At 33.5% G+C, this 18,410-nt stretch overlaps 2 protein-coding genes across 5 annotated transcripts in view; one reads left to right on the top strand and one right to left on the bottom strand.

Moving 5' to 3' along the window:
* Nucleotides 1-18,410, bottom strand: part of adgrf3b (adhesion G protein-coupled receptor F3b) — a 671,400-nt gene that overhangs the window by 442,664 nt on the left and 210,326 nt on the right. The window lies entirely within an intron of this gene.
* cd2ap (CD2-associated protein) overlaps nucleotides 1-18,410 on the top strand; it is a 145,710-nt gene that overhangs the window by 105,748 nt on the left and 21,552 nt on the right. For all 4 annotated transcript variants that reach the window (XR_015517596.1, NM_001008583.2, XM_087296681.1 and 1 more), the window contains 3 exon segments: nucleotides 1,561-1,614; nucleotides 14,156-14,192; nucleotides 17,347-17,409. Coding sequence is in view for 3 of the 4 variants with exons in the window: in NM_001008583.2 (NP_001008583.2) it covers nucleotides 1,561-1,614; nucleotides 14,156-14,192; nucleotides 17,347-17,409 (154 nt within the window). In the remaining variant the exon portion in view is untranslated.

Here is an 18,410-nt window from a genome sequence, read left to right on the forward strand (position 1 = left end):
TTTATTTGTGAAATACTTTTTTTGTTTACGATAATATTTTTTAATCGTTTTGGATGAGCACAGTTTTACATATCACAACAGGGATGCAAGAAATCATCTTACAGCATGGTGAGAATGTTGCAAGCTTGAAAGTATAATGTGTACATTTTGCATTTTATTTAACGATGGTATATGTTGAGGCTGTGTTTCATATTTCAGCAATATTTATTTTTCAATTTCTACTTTCATATTCAAACGAATGTCTAAAGGGTCTAGATAAGGTGAGAAAAGTAAACACATTTGAATGGGTACATTGTTCAGTATGTACATTAAAATTATAAACAAAGTAAAGAAAATAGAAGAATTAGGCCTTTTCATGTGTTCTATATAGAACATATTAAGGAAATATAATATATAATTATTAGTAATATATATACGTGTGTGTGTGTGTGTGTGTGTGTGTGTGTGCGTGCGTGCGTGCGTGTGTGTGTATGTATGTATATACACACACACACACACACACACACACACATACATTATATATCTACATACATTACATACACATGTGTATATATATTACTAATAATTACATATTATATTACCTTAATATAAATAGACCACATGGACGTTTCTGTCAGTTGTAGTCATATTGTGCATTTAAATAAACAGTGCCAAGATGTGCTATCACTATAATGGGCATTTCAAAATTTCAATTTACCACCACCACTATTATTATTGGTATAAATTATATTGGTATATATTTTTGGTTCAAGTACAATTTTTGTTGTCTTGCCTATGTAAATATGCAGTATGTTTAGAACAGTTTTTCTCATAGGTTTTGATTATGCTATATATATATATATATATTTATTAATATATATAACTTATTAATTTACAGAAAAAGTACTGTATTGTGTTGTACAGTTGAAATCAGAATTATTAACCCTCCTGTGTATTTCTTTTTCAAATATTTCTCAAGTGATGTTTAACAGAGCAAGGATTTTTTTCACAGTATTTCCAATAATATTTTTCTTTTGGAGAAAGTCTAATTTATAAAAAATAAAAAACATTTTAGAGTCAATATCATTAGCCCTCTTAAGCAATATTTTTTCCAATTAAATGCAAAATAAACCATCATTATACAATGATTAGCCTAAGTGCTCCAACTTGCCTAATTAACCTAGTTTAAGCCTTTAAATCACACTTTAAGCTTAATACTAGTGTCTTGAAAAATGTTGTAAAATATGATCTACTGTCATCATGGCGAAGATAAAATAAAATTATTAAAAATTACTTATTAAAACTATTATGTTTAGAAATGTGTTGAAAAAAAATCTTCTTTTCATTAAAAAGAACTTATGGAAAATATACAGCTAATTATTGAGCGGGGCTAATAATTCTTAATATACTTAAAACTATAGACTTCTAATAGACTTCAACTGTTAATCATCATCTGGATATGAGACGACATATATTATGATATGAGATTTGTTATATTGTCCAGTCCTATGCATAACAAGTAATTTACATAATTTGTTTTATTATATGTCTTAAAAGTTCTTATTATTGTTTCTTATACAGACACTCACATCCAAAGGCTCCATCAAAGTGTTATCTAAACAGGAACCAGAGGAGGTAAGCAACCCTTATGCCTATTCTCTTGATAGACAATTGTTCAATTCAATTCAGCTTTATTTGTATAGCGCTTTTACAATGTAGATTGTGTCAAAGCAGCTGGAACAGATGGTCATAGTAACTGGAACAGTGTAGTTCAGTTTTTAGTGTTTAAGTTCAGTTCAGTGTGATTTAAAATCATTACTGAGAGTTCAAACACTAAAGAGGAAATTCATCGATGCGTAGCTCTACCAATCCTGAACCGTTTATTGGATCACGCTACATATTCAATATAAAAAAATGTATGTTGGCATAATCTGTATCTAAGGAATTTTAAGCCTGTCAGCATTAAATGTATATCCCTATCTACACACACACACACACACACACACACACACACACAGTTAATTTGGTAAGTTACTGGATAACAGTGGTTTGTTCTGTAGCCAATAAAAAAATATATATGTTCCTTAATATATATTAAATTATTGACTTAAATTTTTTTTATTAACTGTAACTTTATTTTATAATCATTAAACTAACCTTTATTTAGTTAAACTTTTTTTTTTTTGTCAAACTAAAAAAAATAAAACTTTCCCTGAAAGAAAAAAATATAGGAAATGGGAATGATTCGATCGATCGCCTGGAGATTGGTATCAGCTGATAATCACATTTTATGACTCGTTCGATACTTGCCAATCTGGCTGATCTCATGAACCGATCGCAAGTGTTTTAAATAACATAAAATACTCTGGAAATCATGGAGATGAGAGTGAATTAGCAGAAGAACAGATTGTGAGAGGCACGGTGATGTTCTAAGCTTTACATTTGTCAGGTTAGATGAATAGCACAGTAAAGATATCTCGAGTGCACATACCTGTCTATGTCATCGACCAATCGAGCTGCTGTGAGGCTGTCCGGAAAATGTGCTTTATGCATTATAAAGCTTGAAGTGTCAGAATCAGACTCTGTATCGGCCGATCACAGTGGCAAGGAATCGGTACTCTGTATTGGCTGCAAAAATCCTGATTGGTGAATCCCAATTAGGAAATGTTGTGAATTTTTGAGGAAAAAAATTAATAAATTCATTAAAGGGCTAATATACTGTATATATGCACACATACACACACACACACACACACAGAGAGTTGACGTCAAAATTAATAGCCTCCTGTGAATTTTTCATGGTATTTTCTTTTTTTTTTTTTTTTTGTAGAGAAAGTCTTGGTGTTTTATATCTTCTCTCAGTTTAAAAGAAATTGGTGAAAAATATAAACAAATGAAAATTCAACAGGAGGGCTAATAAATCTTACCACACTGTAGATGTAGAAATATTAGAACAAAATGGTAATTTCATGAATAAATGTTCATATAATAAATAAATAATAATAAATAATTTTAAAATTTTGTCAGTTTTCCCAGTGATGGGTTGCGGCTGGAAGGGCTTCCTCTGCGTAAAACGTGCTGGATAAGTTGGCGGTTCATTCGGCTGTGGCAACCTCAGATGAATAAAGGGACTCAGCCAAAAAGAAATGAATGAATGCTTGTCAGTATGGGTGGCACGGTGGGGAAGTGGTTAGCACTGTGTGAAGTTTGCATGTTCTCCCCGTGTTTGTGTGGGTGCTTCGGTTTCCCCCACAGTCCAAAGACGTGGTATAGGTGAAATGAATAAACTAAATTGGCCACAGTGAATGAGTGTGTGTGAGAATTAGTGTTTATGGGTGTTTCCCTGAACTGGATTGTGCTGGAAGGGCATCCACTGCGTAAAAACATACAGTATGCTGGAATAGTTGGTGGTTCATTCCACTGTAGTGACCTCTGAAATAAAGACTAGGCTGAAGAAAAATGAATGATGTTGTCAACATTGTATGTTTACTTGCTGTTAATATACCATCAGAATTGTGTTTCAGTGTGTGTACAAATTTTAGTAAATGTACATGAATATCAATGCTCATTGGATTACATTAGGATACTCTACTAAACAAATAATAATTCTGTCATTATGTGCTGCCTTCAACTTGTTCTGTTTGACATAAAAAAGATATTTCAAAGGATGTGGGTCCATTGCTGCCACTGGCAATTTGGTCGGTTTTGTCTAAACCTCTGACTGCTAGTGTTTATCAAATATCATTAATTAAATCTTTAGATATTTTTTTTCATCAATGTCTCCCAGCTCTGCTTTTCAATGAAAGCCCTGTACTGAACATTTTAATCAAAGACTTTCATGACCAAAATAAACAACAGTCTAGACAAAATCAACCGATAATCAAATTAACACAGACGTTTTGTGGTTGCGTTGGGAATTTGAGCTTGAAAGAAGTGTTTAAAATCAATAACAGCCACTTATCATCACCATGTGTTTAACAAACATAGCTTCATTCGAGCTCTTGGGGTCTTCAAACGTACCCCGAGGGTCCGTGTTTAACCACATTTTGGCAAACTGTGGTACAACGGGCCCATTATTTGTTCAAAGCACCAGCAATCATCACTGAAGAACAAACAGAGAGTCTGTGTGGGCAAAAGTTATGCTCTGCCACATCCATTTTCCGAAGAAAACTGTGAAGCCTCCACTGAATGGGGTCATGGGTTGATCTGCTCGCAGCATTATTTTTTTTTCCCTTTTTTCTTTTTTTTTTATCTTTTCATTTTCAGCTTAATTGGCCTGAATGATTGTCTTTGTGCGGCTGCAGTGAGTATGTGATGAGCTGGAGCTCATGTGATGGGTTGTGGAGGTCAGCGAGCGGTTCATGAAGATGTGAAAGTGTTCCTCAGTTCCTCCAATGGACCCCAGAGAGCCCGTGATCAATCCTTTATCCTTAAGCATCCTGTCAGATGATAAGACGGTGATCTCTCTCTCTCTCTATCAGGAATCAAGGAGCAGAGGGCGTTTGAAGATAGGACGTTTCTGTCAGTTGTAGTCATATTGTGCATTTAAATGAACAGTGCCAAGATGTGCTATCACAATAATGGACACTTCAATTTATGACTATACTGCTATTATTATTGGGGTTATATAATTGATATTTTAGGATCAAGTTCAGTATGCATTGCAATGCCTATATAAATGTACAGTGTATGTAGTGCAGATTTTCTCATAAGTTTTTGTAAGACAATGGATGGTGGACCTCTGTCTCTTAAGAGACACACAAAGCTGACACCAAACAACTAGCGCCGACAAAACTCAACTGTGTTGTCGCCTAGCATTGGTTCATGTCTTGTTCCATCTGGACCAAAAAGCTGCTCATGAGCGCACCAATCTGACCAAACCCAGCTGAAATGAGAGTAAGGGTTAAATTTAACCATCTCAACAGGTTTGGCATGCTGTCCTGGGAAAGAACCTTGAGCTTGGAGATAATTGAGCCCAGGGCTCCTGCCTGGTCAATGAGCATGTAAGCGGCTACAAGATCAGGTTGTTCTTGAGAGCTCCCCCTGATAAAGGAGAAAAGCTGGAGATGGGGTGGATGGGGGGTTATTTCGGAAGATGAAGATGAGGGAGTAGTTTTAGACAGGCTACTTAGAGTAAGTTTGGGCTAATCTGATTGGCTTACTAAGCATTATAGAAGAGAGACCAGCTGCAATCACTCATATGTGCTCCTCTTGAAATTAGTTTGTGAAACCTCATATATTTGCATTTGTATGTAGCAAGTTAAAATGGGCTTAAACCTTTTTATAATAATAATAATAATATAATTTTATATAGCGCCTTCAAAAGTTACTGTCTTAAACCAGGGGTTTTCAAACTGTGGGTCGCACAGTGAACAAAGGTGGGTCGCGCAACGTCACATAGCTGCAGCTTTATATACATTGCGGTGAATCAAAACCAGTACGATTGACGGCAATAACTTAAAAGCCTCTTACTCTAAAAATATCTTAAGTGTGTTTCCTACAAAAAGACAAAGCTGGTTATGTTTCACAGCTGTCTTTTTCTTTTCTTTTTTCACTTGATATTATGAGCACTGCTCCGTTTGAGCTCTCGCAATCTGCGTTTAGCCGGTAGAGCTTGCGCAGAGTAGAGCTCTCAGTAAGGGACTGTCGGAAAAGTGCTTATTTTTTCGGGTTGTTTTTTTTTTTTTTTTTGCTCTGTCCTGCGTGTTATTTTAAACACTACTTATTTTCTCTTAAATGAGCACAAACAGTTACTGCAGTAGTCGAATGCTTCATTATAGATCTGTGCATTCTTACATTAACACCTCTGTTATCAAACAAAACACAATGAGACATTCATTTGCTGCTCTTCACTAAATTACTACAGTAACTTTAATCAATATGCAAATACAATCAAAAGTGAAATAGATTTTATAGCTTTATTTAATTTCTGGATAGGCCATTGATTGTAATAGGCTTAACCTTTTATTTTATTGTCAATATTTTCTTTATGTTTGTTATGTATTCTATCATTTTAAGCTATTTGTTGTCCAATATTTTTTACATCTCAACATTGACAGATTGCTAATCAATAAATAGCTATAGTGCTATCTGTTAGTTTTAATGTCACCTAATGTTATGGAAGGGCATAGATGTTATGGAAAATAGTAATAGTAATGTAACTACCCTCATCATTCCTTCCTCAAGCAAATGTGTAAATATTAGATCTATTCAGCAATAATGTTAATTGCATTGCTATATTTATCTGACGTAAGCTATTTAGTTTCTTATGACTATACACTAGCAATGTAATTTACTGCGACGTGACGGGGCTTGATCATACTCCAGGGGCTTGATCAAAGGTTGATCATATTCTCTTCTGAAAAAAAGAAGAGTATCTTTTTCAACAAAAAATGATCCCAGTTACAGCCAGCATCCCACAAAAAGCACTTTGAGCCTCATTATGTGCATATCAAATCGCAAAATCCAAAAAGCCGCACACCATATATTTTTGACTGCTTTGAATGGATACATTTTTTTTACCCATTTTTCCATAATAAAATATTATGGTGGGTCTTGAGATTGAATTACTTGCCTAGGTGGGTCCCGGAATAAAAAAGTTTGGGAATCCCTGTCTTAAACAAATCAAGACAATATATAGAAGAAGAAAAAAAGGACAACATATAATAGAAGACAAAAAAAAAAAAATGTTTTAAGTAATGGTTTAAAAATGTCAAGAGACTTTGTATTTTTAATGTCAGTTAGGAGAGAATTCCACAGTGTAATGAAAAAATCCCTGTCATCCCCGGACCTCAGATGAGTGGAAGAGGTGTAGAGCAGGGCTATTCAATTAGATTGTCATGGGGGCCAGTTCATGAAAAGCATCCCAAATGAGGGACCAGAGAGATATGACATGTAATGTCATATAAGTAATATATATGACATATAAGTATATATATATGAATATATAAGTAATGTCTACATTAAAACGTTAATATGTTGTATTTTGAAACTACAAAACGTCACGTCATTGTACAAAGTGGCTTTTTTTTAACAATCATATTCAAATGTCGTGTTTGCACAACAAAATCAGTGAATTGCTCAAGTAGGCTTCTTTTACATTCAGACACATTTATAATGTTATGTTTTGAACTGCATAACAATTAGGGAAGAAACTATTATTTATTTTGGTTGTACGATTATAGTCTGAAAAATAATCTTTGACGGTTATCTCAAGAAAACGGCTTATATTTTAAAGTGTTGTTTGTTGCTGCTCAGTAACCAAATACAGCACAAAATATTAATAAAACATACAATAGTCAATTTCTTTGTTTGGATTTAAAAATAAATTAAAATGTTTTTGATTTAAACATAAGTGATCATTTTACAATGAAAATAAATGACAGAACAATGGATAAATAAAAAAAAATAAGAATAAATAAAAATAGTATTTGTCTAATGTCAATTTAAGCTTTAATTAGCTAAGTCAGGGGTGCTCAACCCTGTTGCATAGTTCAGCTCCTACCCTGACCAAACACACCTGAATCAATTAACTAGGACCTGGGGTCCGTTCTTCGTACCTCGCTTAAATGATCTAAGATTATTTGGCAGATCCCGGATCTTTTAATCTTGATAACTGATCTCTCGCTAATTTGGTTCTTCAAACGAGTTCGCGAATCAGATTAGAATGTCTGGATAAACTGATCTGAGATCGCTGCGTGTGTTGTGAAGGACAGATCTATCGATCTTCGAAATCATGATCAGCAATGCAACGATTGGCTGACGGCACAGCAGCGTAATGACATCATCTGATTAATATTCAATTATCCATGTGAGCAAAATTACATCAAATTAGCAGTAAACGGCTTGTTAAATATGACACGCAATAACCTTCCACATTTGTTGTGAGCTGCAGGCTTTACACTTTCATGTGTCAAGTGTATTCATCATGTATTTCAATGCAAATCAATGTATTTAGTTCTTCATTTAGAAAAGATTTTCTTTATTATAGTAGCCGTTTTTTAATCGGTGTAAAGAATAACTGGTTGTTTACAAAAGCGTTTTCATATTGGTAAAGGCGTCTGCAACTTTTGTGAAGCATCAAATCACTGGCATATTAACTATCAAAATATGTTTATGACTGCATAAATGTGTTATTGCTTTAAAAAAAGTCACATATTGTGCATTTCTATTTTACACAATTTGTACTAAAGCGATCTAAAAAGTTCATATCAATAAGTTATCTCTTTGCACCACCAGGTGGCAATCTTTGTACTTTCATTTCGAGGGTGCAGATTGCATAAGTTTTATTAATATGTATAACTTAATTTATTTTATTAATGACTATAACTTTATTTATATAGTAAAAAAATACGTACCATTTTCCCAAGTGTATATAACTACTACTGTAAGAAAATATCAGAATTCGGAACATACTTTCTGTATTATCTTTGCTTGAACTAAGCCGATCTAATCCTGTTTATATGAATTGAACCTGCTCCCGATCAGGTTTGACCTAGCAGAACTGTTGCTATGACAACAACTCTCGGATCAGCTTTGAAGAACGAAGCGATCCTGGATCGTGTCAAATCGTCAATATCCAAATCCAGCTAACTGAGTAATCCACGTACAAAGAACGGACCCCTGAACAGCACAGGCAGGTGTGTTTGATATGGGTTGCAACTGATATCTGCAGTAAGGTAGATCTCCAGGAACAGGGTTGGCCACCCCTGAGCTAAGTATTTAAATGAACTTTTGTCATCATCTGCATTCATACATACATAATTATTTAAATAATTAGTAATAATTCGTCTAACATATCTTTTGTTTACATTGCACTGAAATCCACACACAACTCTCACCGATACGGCATGAGATCATTTTTGCTGTGTGCACCTGGATAGTGCGAGTGCATCGGTCTGTGCCCACACCCCTCCCAATATGTGCATGTCTCCATTGGAAATAATCAATTTGCCTGCGGAAAAGACGCATTATGTGAACGGCCTGCTGCTGTAGTTAATCCAGTGTGGGTGCGTATAAGCCTCGGTATAAGCTCGGAGCTTTAAACTTGGCATAACTTTTAGTTGCAGCAGTTTCCTTATTTGCAACAGAAATGCAGCAATGAGAAGCCTTTACGATTAATTAACCATAATGATTTTAAATTTTGTTAGTAGTTAGTAGTTGCATCTCTATTAACGGTATCAGTGCATTGTACAAAGGCCTTTTCTACAAACATATCCAAATGTTTTTGGCTGCCTGCGCCACTCACTCGCTTAATGTCAGGTGACTCTCTCTCTGCGCAGCCTCATGTCACAGACGCACGTCACTTCGAAACTATAGCGACTGTTTTTTTGACTGAACTAAATTTATTTTTTTAAGTATTGATCACACTGTTTGAATAGCCCTGGTGTAGTGTTAAAATAGCCAGATGTTATAGTTTTGATTTACATTCTCGGTTTACATTGCTTTCACACTGGTAGTTTAGGAAGCCAGATTTATTAAAAAGCAGTAGTATAAAAATATTATTATTGATGTTTTTCTTGGTTATTTTTGATGATCTCAAAGTAAAAAAATACATAATATTCATAAATAGTATAGGGTACGGACAGCAGTAAAAATAATTGAAGGCTTACAATCATAAGCATTTGTAGTTCCCACTCCACAACAAGTATGTTGCAAGTGTAAAAACACAGAAAATATAGCCTATATATGGCTATATATATATATATATATATATATATATATATATATATATATATATATATATATATATAATCAATCACTACTAGGTATAATAACATAAAAAAATATTAATTTATTAGCCAGCGGTTATGTGATAAAATGTGCTAGGACGATACAATTACCAAAAGTAGATGATGTTAATAACATTGTGTACTGTAAGTCACTTTATAATTGTCACAGTACATTTTAAAAGATAAAGCTTTGACTTTTATTCCACAATATACAGTATATAAGTACATTGATGTGTATGATACTGTATTTATAGTATATTTATTATGTTTGTTTTTTGAGTCGAGAAAAAGAAGACAGTGCAACATTCTTAACTCACTTAATCATATCTTAGTCATTTGGGATGTGATAAGGCCGTCAAACCCTTAGTTACTTTGAGAAGCTTCAAATTATTTTAGTTCAATATGAAACTGTGGTGTTGCCAGAACTGTTATTATAAAAGATAAACACATCTGCATAAACTGTGTTTTTAATCTAATGGTAAAACATTTGAATTCATTTGGTTTTTTTGTAATTTTACATTCGAACAAAGAGTTCCGATCTGCAGGATTTGCCTGTTTTTCTCAGTTAGCCGTAAGCGATTGAACATTAACCCCTCAGCCCTTGATTTCCAGGTATGTCTCTGATGTTGAGGGAGAGGAAATTGTTTTGCTTCTCTTTGGCCTAAAACAGATTTTTTCATAGATAGGGTTGGTTAGAAACAGTCTCGCTGTAATTTCTTCCAAATCGTGAACTGTTGCGGTTGCTTGAGCCGACTTGTGAGAGCAGTTTCAACAATGTACGACAGTTATGTAAAACCTGTATTGTAGTACAATGTGTTGATTTGTGAAGAGTTTCCATTTATAATAAGGTAATCATTCTCTACTTCTAGCAAAGGTTCCACTATTGCTGAATTTGTCTTTGTTTTTTTTAAGCAATATATTGAAATAACCAGTATACAATAGCATATTTATGCAAATGGAAATACATTTTATAAAGCTTAAATTACCTACATTTTTATTTCCTCCGATTTCTTTTGTTCCTTCCCCAATTAGAGGCCATTGTATAGCCTGCCCTGCTGTGATGATTTAAATGCATAAATAAGACTGCAGTGTGTCGCTTGGGGTCCCTTTTTATTCTTGGAAACGTGATTACTCGAGTCATTTACCACTGACTTAAGGAGCACACACACTTTCCTTGATTGTGGCCAGATTTATTTAAAGGGATTTTGTAGTTAGTGGTTATTTTAGGGTAATTTATGGCATCAGGTAGAATATTTTGACTAGATATTTGCACTAAACAAGTGTCCTCACTGTTCTAATTAGATTAATTCCTTAAAAATATTAATTAAACATTTTAAAGATTATTTAAATGGCTTAAAAGAATAGTTAACTCAAAAATAAATGTTTACATGAACATTTACAGTTGCTGGCTTCTGTTGAAAACAAAAGAAAATATTTTGAAGAATGCTCAAAACCTGTAACCATCCACTTCACTAGGGGAAAAAAATAATATAGAAGGTTACACAGGTTATCTTTGTTTGTGTTTAACAGTAGAAATTCAAAACGGTTTGAAACAAGTGGAGGGTGAGTAAATGATGACAGAATAGTGATTTATTTTTATTTTTTTTGGCTGAACTGTCCCTTTTAATTGAGATGTTATTTGGATATTAGTGGTTTAAATTATGAATTTAATCTTTGGTAGAACCCATATATGACCATTAAAATTCACAAATTACATGTGTGCCTATGCATACAAATTACACATTCACACACGCATACACTGGCCTGTGTTGTTTGAAGTCGCTCTCATGCTGTGTTATTTGTGTCAAGAGCTAATTTTCTTCTGCCAGTCAGTGCAGTTGATTCATTGGCACTGAAATTTTGAGAGATCCTTGGAGCTATCAAAGAGGAGGCTTGGGTATTTCTAGCATCATCCGTTTAATTTGACAAGCTCTTTATTATTAGTTGTTACACAGCCTCATGCAGGTTAATATGTGGAAAATAGATTCTTCAATTTTGTATTTCTGATATACCATTTTTCTTTTCTTTTTCACTCTGGTAATTTAGATAACTCTGATTATATGTTTCCCCAGGTTGAAATTGCAATGTTGAGAGGGAGAAAATAACACCGATACGCATTAGTGCATGAGGCACATTTTATTAATATATTCAGAAATGCCATTAAATAGACTCTGGAATAATATTCTAAACATGTATTTTAGTTCACTCACTCTACACAATATATTCTTTCTATTTCACTGAACAGAAAAAAAGAATAAGCAACATTGTCTCTCATTCAGCTGCACCAATTTAAAAATGTGTGCATTTGGTGCTTGCTTTATTTTTATGGTCTAGTTGCACTGTAATTGATCATTGCAAATAGGCAAGTGTTTAATGCAGTAATGGATTTGTTTTATTTATTAATAAAAGTTTTTTTCAGGGGTCTCTCTTAGCTCCTCCTTTCCAAAAGTATACTCTGCTTTGATTGGTCAGACAGTCCAGTCTGTTAAGATTGACTGGAAATGAAACACCATGGGCCCTATCATACACCCAGCATAATAAGGCACAAGACATGTTTGGGTATTTTGCCATTTTCAGACCAGCCAACCGTAATTTTCACGTAGACTGCGCCATTAACCAACTGAAACCTGGTCTAAAGTCCAGTGCACAGGATGTACAGCAATATACAAATATCATTACATATGAAACAAATGAGTTTTATTAAAATGTTAAATGATTAAAATGCTACAAAAATAATTATTTTCTACATAACTACCACTACCTCCATGCCTTCACCTCAGGGGGCTTTATTTAGTTTAGTCATGACAATCTGCATTTGTATAATGTCATTATTAATAGCACTATTGTTTATTATATGCATATTTATGTTCGTTTAATAAAAACAAGTTTAGATTTGTCAGGTTTTGGAGGCGTATGCATCACCATATGGGGCATAGGATGTGTTTTTGAACTTTTTATTTATTTTTAACCACACTTTGTTATTATTGTTCATTTATGCGTTTGCTGTAAATTAGTAATGAATTTAGAAATAGTTTTGAAACAAATCATTGCATGTAATAAATGAAATTAAATATGTAGACTAATGGATGTTTTAAGTAGAGTACAACACCATTTTCTTATACATGAAAGTAAAAGAGTGAAGAGTAAAAGTACTATAAAGAGAAAGAGGCTGAATGGAGGAGGCTCGTTGTTTATTCTTATACTGCAGATCTGTTTAACTTTTTCCCACTTTAAAGTCTGCCATGTAAATAGCAAATGCTCCATGGCGCGAAGCATCTGACTCTTAAAGGGGATGGGAGATAAGACTCTGGTTGGTTTAATGCACATTATGCTCAAAACACAACCATAACTCATTATGAGAATAAGCTTATCACTGTTAGACCATGCGTCAGGGCGCAAAGCATCTTTTTCCATCCTTGAAAAAAGTGCATTCGGACACGGCCTTAATGCTTTTGCTCCATGCACTTTAGACTTTGCGCCTAGATCGTTAAAATAGAGCTCTTGGTCTTGATTGTATCCATATTAATATGAACCGTAATATATATGTAGATATTTTTCCTGAAAAAAATCTGCATTTGTGGATAGTCCTTATTCCTTCTGGTTTTCAGGATTGAAGTAAACCGAGTTTCTTGCGTGCTGTTAATGTAGACAAAAGAGTAACATTATTTAATTTTTTTAAACTATTTTAAATAGAAAAAATTGAAATTCTGTTGTTTATATGTAAATATTAATTTTTTGACATCACCGTATCAAACTTTAAAAGTTAAGAAAGCAGTATTTGGTGTACTGATTTTTTATCATAATATATTATATAAATTTATTAAACATAAATTATAAAAACGTTAACGTTTCTGACCAATTGCTTTTTTTCCTGAAGAAAAAAAGCTCTAAATCACAATATTTTTATTCTATGCAGCTACATTACACACTTCATGAAAGATTTGATAGTTTTTGCAAAAAAATGTTTTTTATTTTATGTCTCAATATACCATTAGTTTGCAATTTTTCACAGTCCTAGAAGTTTCATTTCCAGGTTTTAAATTCTCAATCCCATTTTTTAAATTAACATTTACATTTACATTTAGTCATTTAGCAGACGCTTTTATCCAAAGCAACTTACAAATGAGGACAAGGAAGCAATTTACACACTTAGTTCCTCTTTATATTAAATGGTCTTGATTGCCACTGTAGGTACTTGCCTCAGAAAATTACTATACACTTAAGATGTTCGTATTGAATTGTACAACAGTTATGGGGCAATTAATCTGGGATACAGGTAGAATAAGGGTGGTATGGGTGGGTTAAGGTGAAAGAGATTATTAACAGTGTAATTATAAATATAATTACAGAAATTAATTGCAGACGTAATTACATGTAGTTGCTTAATATTAAGTGGGACCTCTTCATTTATTCTCATATCATGTTTTTTTTATTCTCCTCTACAGAGACCAAAGAAGCCGCCTCCACCATCCAAAAGCACAGGTATGGAAACATCTTCAACACGTCATTTCACACCCCACTGATTGCAGGAACGTCACTTTACTCTAACCATTTTATTCCAAGTAAATTGTAGTGAGATTAAGGTGTATAGAAGCTTAAACTGTCATCTCTGAGGTCATCCTATGTGAAGCTATTGCAATCATAGTGATTACAACCTGTGATGAGCTTAAACCCTGTCATTGTCAAACTTCTCAGTAGGCTTTGTTTGACCCTTATACTAGCTGATGATGTTTGATTGGGATGCGTCTGATAGGTCTTGACTACCTATTGGTACTTGAGGAAACATACATGTCCGCATCAGTATGTGTGATTCATATGGCGTGTTGATTTGAGCTGCTGTTTTTCTCAGAAGCACAGTGGTGTATTCTCAGACGATTAGAGGTGATGCCTGCTAAATTGACACATTAAATTGTCGCGTTGAACACAAAAGCATGTCTGCCCACACATTCGCAGCAGCATGTTGAAAATCTCTTTGGCCTTTCTTTGGTAGTCATGATTAATTTTAGCTTAAGCCATACTAACCAAAAGGTTTTCATGGTTTGCTGAATTTTTTTGGACAAGATTTTTATAATCATTTTCAGACCCTGTTATAGGTTATTATATTTATTTCAAACCTTAAAGCTTATTAACTGCGAATATGAAATGTATTAAAACACATTTAACGTGTTTTATTTTAGTTAGTTGCTAAGGAAATCATATTGGAAGGAAGTGTTTTTTAGACTCTGTGGTAGTTTTTTATTTTTTTTTACACACTTATGTCTTCAAACTGTTGTATAACAACAATATCTTCTAGCAGTGAGTATTTAAAGGTGCCGTATGTACGTTTCTAACTCTACTAAAGCATTAAAAAACCATAATATGTTTTTATGTATTTAAGAAACGGGCTAAATATTTCATGCTAACATTCTTCTTTACCTGAAAAACAATGCTAAAGTCAGATATTCTGCTTTGGAAATGCGAGTTACGTGCCAGAACGCGGTCTTAGTTTTGGTTCTTTTAACCTGGCCACTATCAGTTTAGCCAGATATATTTCAGCACCACAGGTTGCCCTAATAAAAAAAGCGTATTTCATTCAGTCAAGAAGGCTCTGAAATCATGTGTCTTCGACTGAAATGCGACCTCCGGTGGACAGTAGCAGACTCATAAATGAGATGCACATTTAGAGTTCCACATGAGGTGGTTATTAATTAGCAAATAATATAAATATTACGGATATAAACTTTGGTTGTGCAGATTACATTGTAACCCAGAGTCCTTACAACACGATACGTGACAAAATTTGCAATGATAAGCAGTTTGACTGTTTGCACCAGACAAAACGCAACAGAAATTTAAATAGAGCCATTCAGAAGCACAAAATATGCACTTACTGCATTTCAACGAAATGGTAAAGTTTATAATCTAATTCAGGCATATGTGTTGATATGTGTTGGTTTGCACTGAGACACAGTTCTAAAGTTCGATTTCAAATGATTAATTTTATTTTCAAGATCTGAGGTAAGATCGGAGCTATCTGCTGCTGCTTTCAGTATTATGTCAATAAATGTCATGTAAAATGGAACTCAAACTAACATTTATTAGCAATTAACACTAAGTAAGGCACATGAGGTGTACCTAAGGTGATCATTGCCAGTTTATCCTGTTGATCAGCTGGAAGAAATGGAAGCTGTTTCAAAAATATATATTTCAGGTATTGGTTAGGACAAAAACTCCTTTTAGTTTGGAAAATATTCCTTCTATTGTGTGCTGTTGATTTTGAACATAACCTAAATCAGCCTTTAGGCACAATCTGGCAACCTGTGCTTGCATGTGTTTTGAACCAGGCGTAACACCTATAGTTCAACCTCTGAGTGTAAAACTTACTAACTGCACATTTAAAGAAATAATTTGTAGAAATGAATCTTTTAAAGCTGGTCGAATATTTATCAAAAGTAAATCTTAAACAGTTTTAGATTTGTTGGTGTATTTTTTATTGGCATAAATTTAACTTGATTAACTTATTACAGTAAAGTGTTATTTGGTAAATGTTGTAGCTGTTTTTTTCCACAAAGAAGCTAGAATGGTAACAAACTTGCTCTCTCACTTATAGCTGTATTTCGACACTGCTGTGATTACCTCTATTTGTCCTATTTGTCTTAAAGAAATTGATTATTTTCATTTTTACATTACATTTTACATTGTAAATTACATTATATTACATTTTATTTTTCAGAGCAACAACAAAAAAAGAATAAGCATCATTGACTCTCATTCAGCTGCACCAATTCAAATTTGTGTGCATTTGATGCTTGCTTTTTGTTTTTTGTCTAATTACACTGTAATTGATAATTGCAAAAAGACAGCTGTTAAATGCAGTAATGAATTTGTTATATTTATCAATAAAAGCTTATACCGGGGTTTGCTCTCCCTTAGCTCTTCCTTTCCTTAAGGATATTCTGCTTTGTTTGGAAATCCCAGTCTGTTAAGATTGACTGGAAATTAAACACTTTGTCTGGATTGTATTCACATTGATATGTTAACTGATAACTGATTAAACACATTGATATGTAAATTGATGTGAAACATGTTTTTATTTTTATTTTATATATTATTTTTATACATTTAAACATGAACAGACTTTACACACATGCATAATAAAACAATTTAAATCAGTATAAGTGTGTTGTGATTAGTAAATTAAATAGAAATCTAGTCTATCAAGACCAATCATTTGCATAAACGGCCTGTAAGAAAAGTGCAGCATCTTGCACTTGACGTGCTTTTAGAGTGCAAAGATAAAAATAATCTGATCTGTCTGTTCAGATATAAAGTCTGATAATACAGCTTTAGCGGCCAGCCAGTCCTCACAGCTTTTGTCTGCAAAACAATCTAACAAAAAAAAGCGGATGTTGTTATGCATCAAAGTAGACCGCATCATCCCAATTGCTTTTTAGAAAGCTTGCAGAAGGCTGCAAAGATTTGGTCTGTGTCTCTAGCCCACACAGGAAATGCAAGTCATAGACCGTATGCTTCCTATTGTCTTCAAACGTCTGTTTCAGAAGCTGTTCTTTTTTTAATCTAGTTTCTAGAGACTCAATCTGCAGGGTAGTAGTTTAAAAACTGATCATTAAGTCAGACAATATGCTTCGTTTTTCAGTCATGAAACCAGAGACTCCAAGTGTGGACAAGAAGCAACCGCAGCCACGGCCGGAAGATAAAGGTAAGGGTTCGCTGTCCAGTTGCATGCCACACATTTTACATACAGACTGCGGTTTCACACAATGCTTTAAGTTTAAAAAAATGACTGTGTAAAAGCGTAGTCCTTAGTATGAATGTCTAGTTTTTATGTACCCCCAAAATACCATTTGTTAATTAATATATTTATTAATTCATCCCCATAACAGATTTTAAGAGATCATGTAACTACTTCAGAAAATGTTTCATGCTTTTTTACATGCATTCAATCAAGAATTTCAAAACCATTTTATTTTTTAAAAATAAATGCATTAGATTGTAAAAATATGAGCAATACAAAAGCTGTGTATGTGCAATACAAGAAAGACACATGATCATGATTTGAATGATTCATTTATTAGTTTAATTAGATGTTTTACATTTCAAAATTAAGGGCCTTATCGTTGTTACTTTTAATTTGAAGACTTCTGTACAAAGGTCATGAAGTCAGCACAATTTATTTAAAAAAATATTTTATTTATTTAATGTGATATTATTAGTTTCAGCAAGGAAGAAATATACTGTATTGATGGGAAAAAAGTGACTGAATGTCACAGAAGGTAATAGTTTTTGAAAGAAATACTGTTTGGTTTTGTTTTGTTTTTCCTTATCAGACTTAGACTCAACTTTATTATAGCGTTTAGGAAAACTAAAATTGTAGCAAGGTGCCATAACACAGGCGAAGTTCCATATACACAATAACAAAATATTACTACAAAACATACAATACATCATTTTTTAGTTGCATCTCCCTCCCCGCTGCACTTATTTAATGACCTAATGGCCACCATTGTTAAAAAAAAATCTATTTGTCCTGGAAATAGGAACTCTAAAATGACGTCCTGATGGCAGCAGCTGAAACACAGAGTTCAGGGTATCTTATGCACCCCGGATCACCCATTGTACTCTCTTTAAAACATAATTAGAGTAAATTATCATTAGACTAGTTTGGTTTAAAACGAAGATCATGACTGCCACCTTTACAAG

The sequence above is a fragment of the Danio rerio genome, chromosome 20 (genome assembly GCF_052040795.2).
Source record: "Danio rerio strain M-AB ecotype USA chromosome 20, GRCz13ab, whole genome shotgun sequence".
In the NCBI taxonomy this organism is placed as follows: Eukaryota; Metazoa; Chordata; class Actinopteri; order Cypriniformes; family Danionidae; genus Danio; species Danio rerio.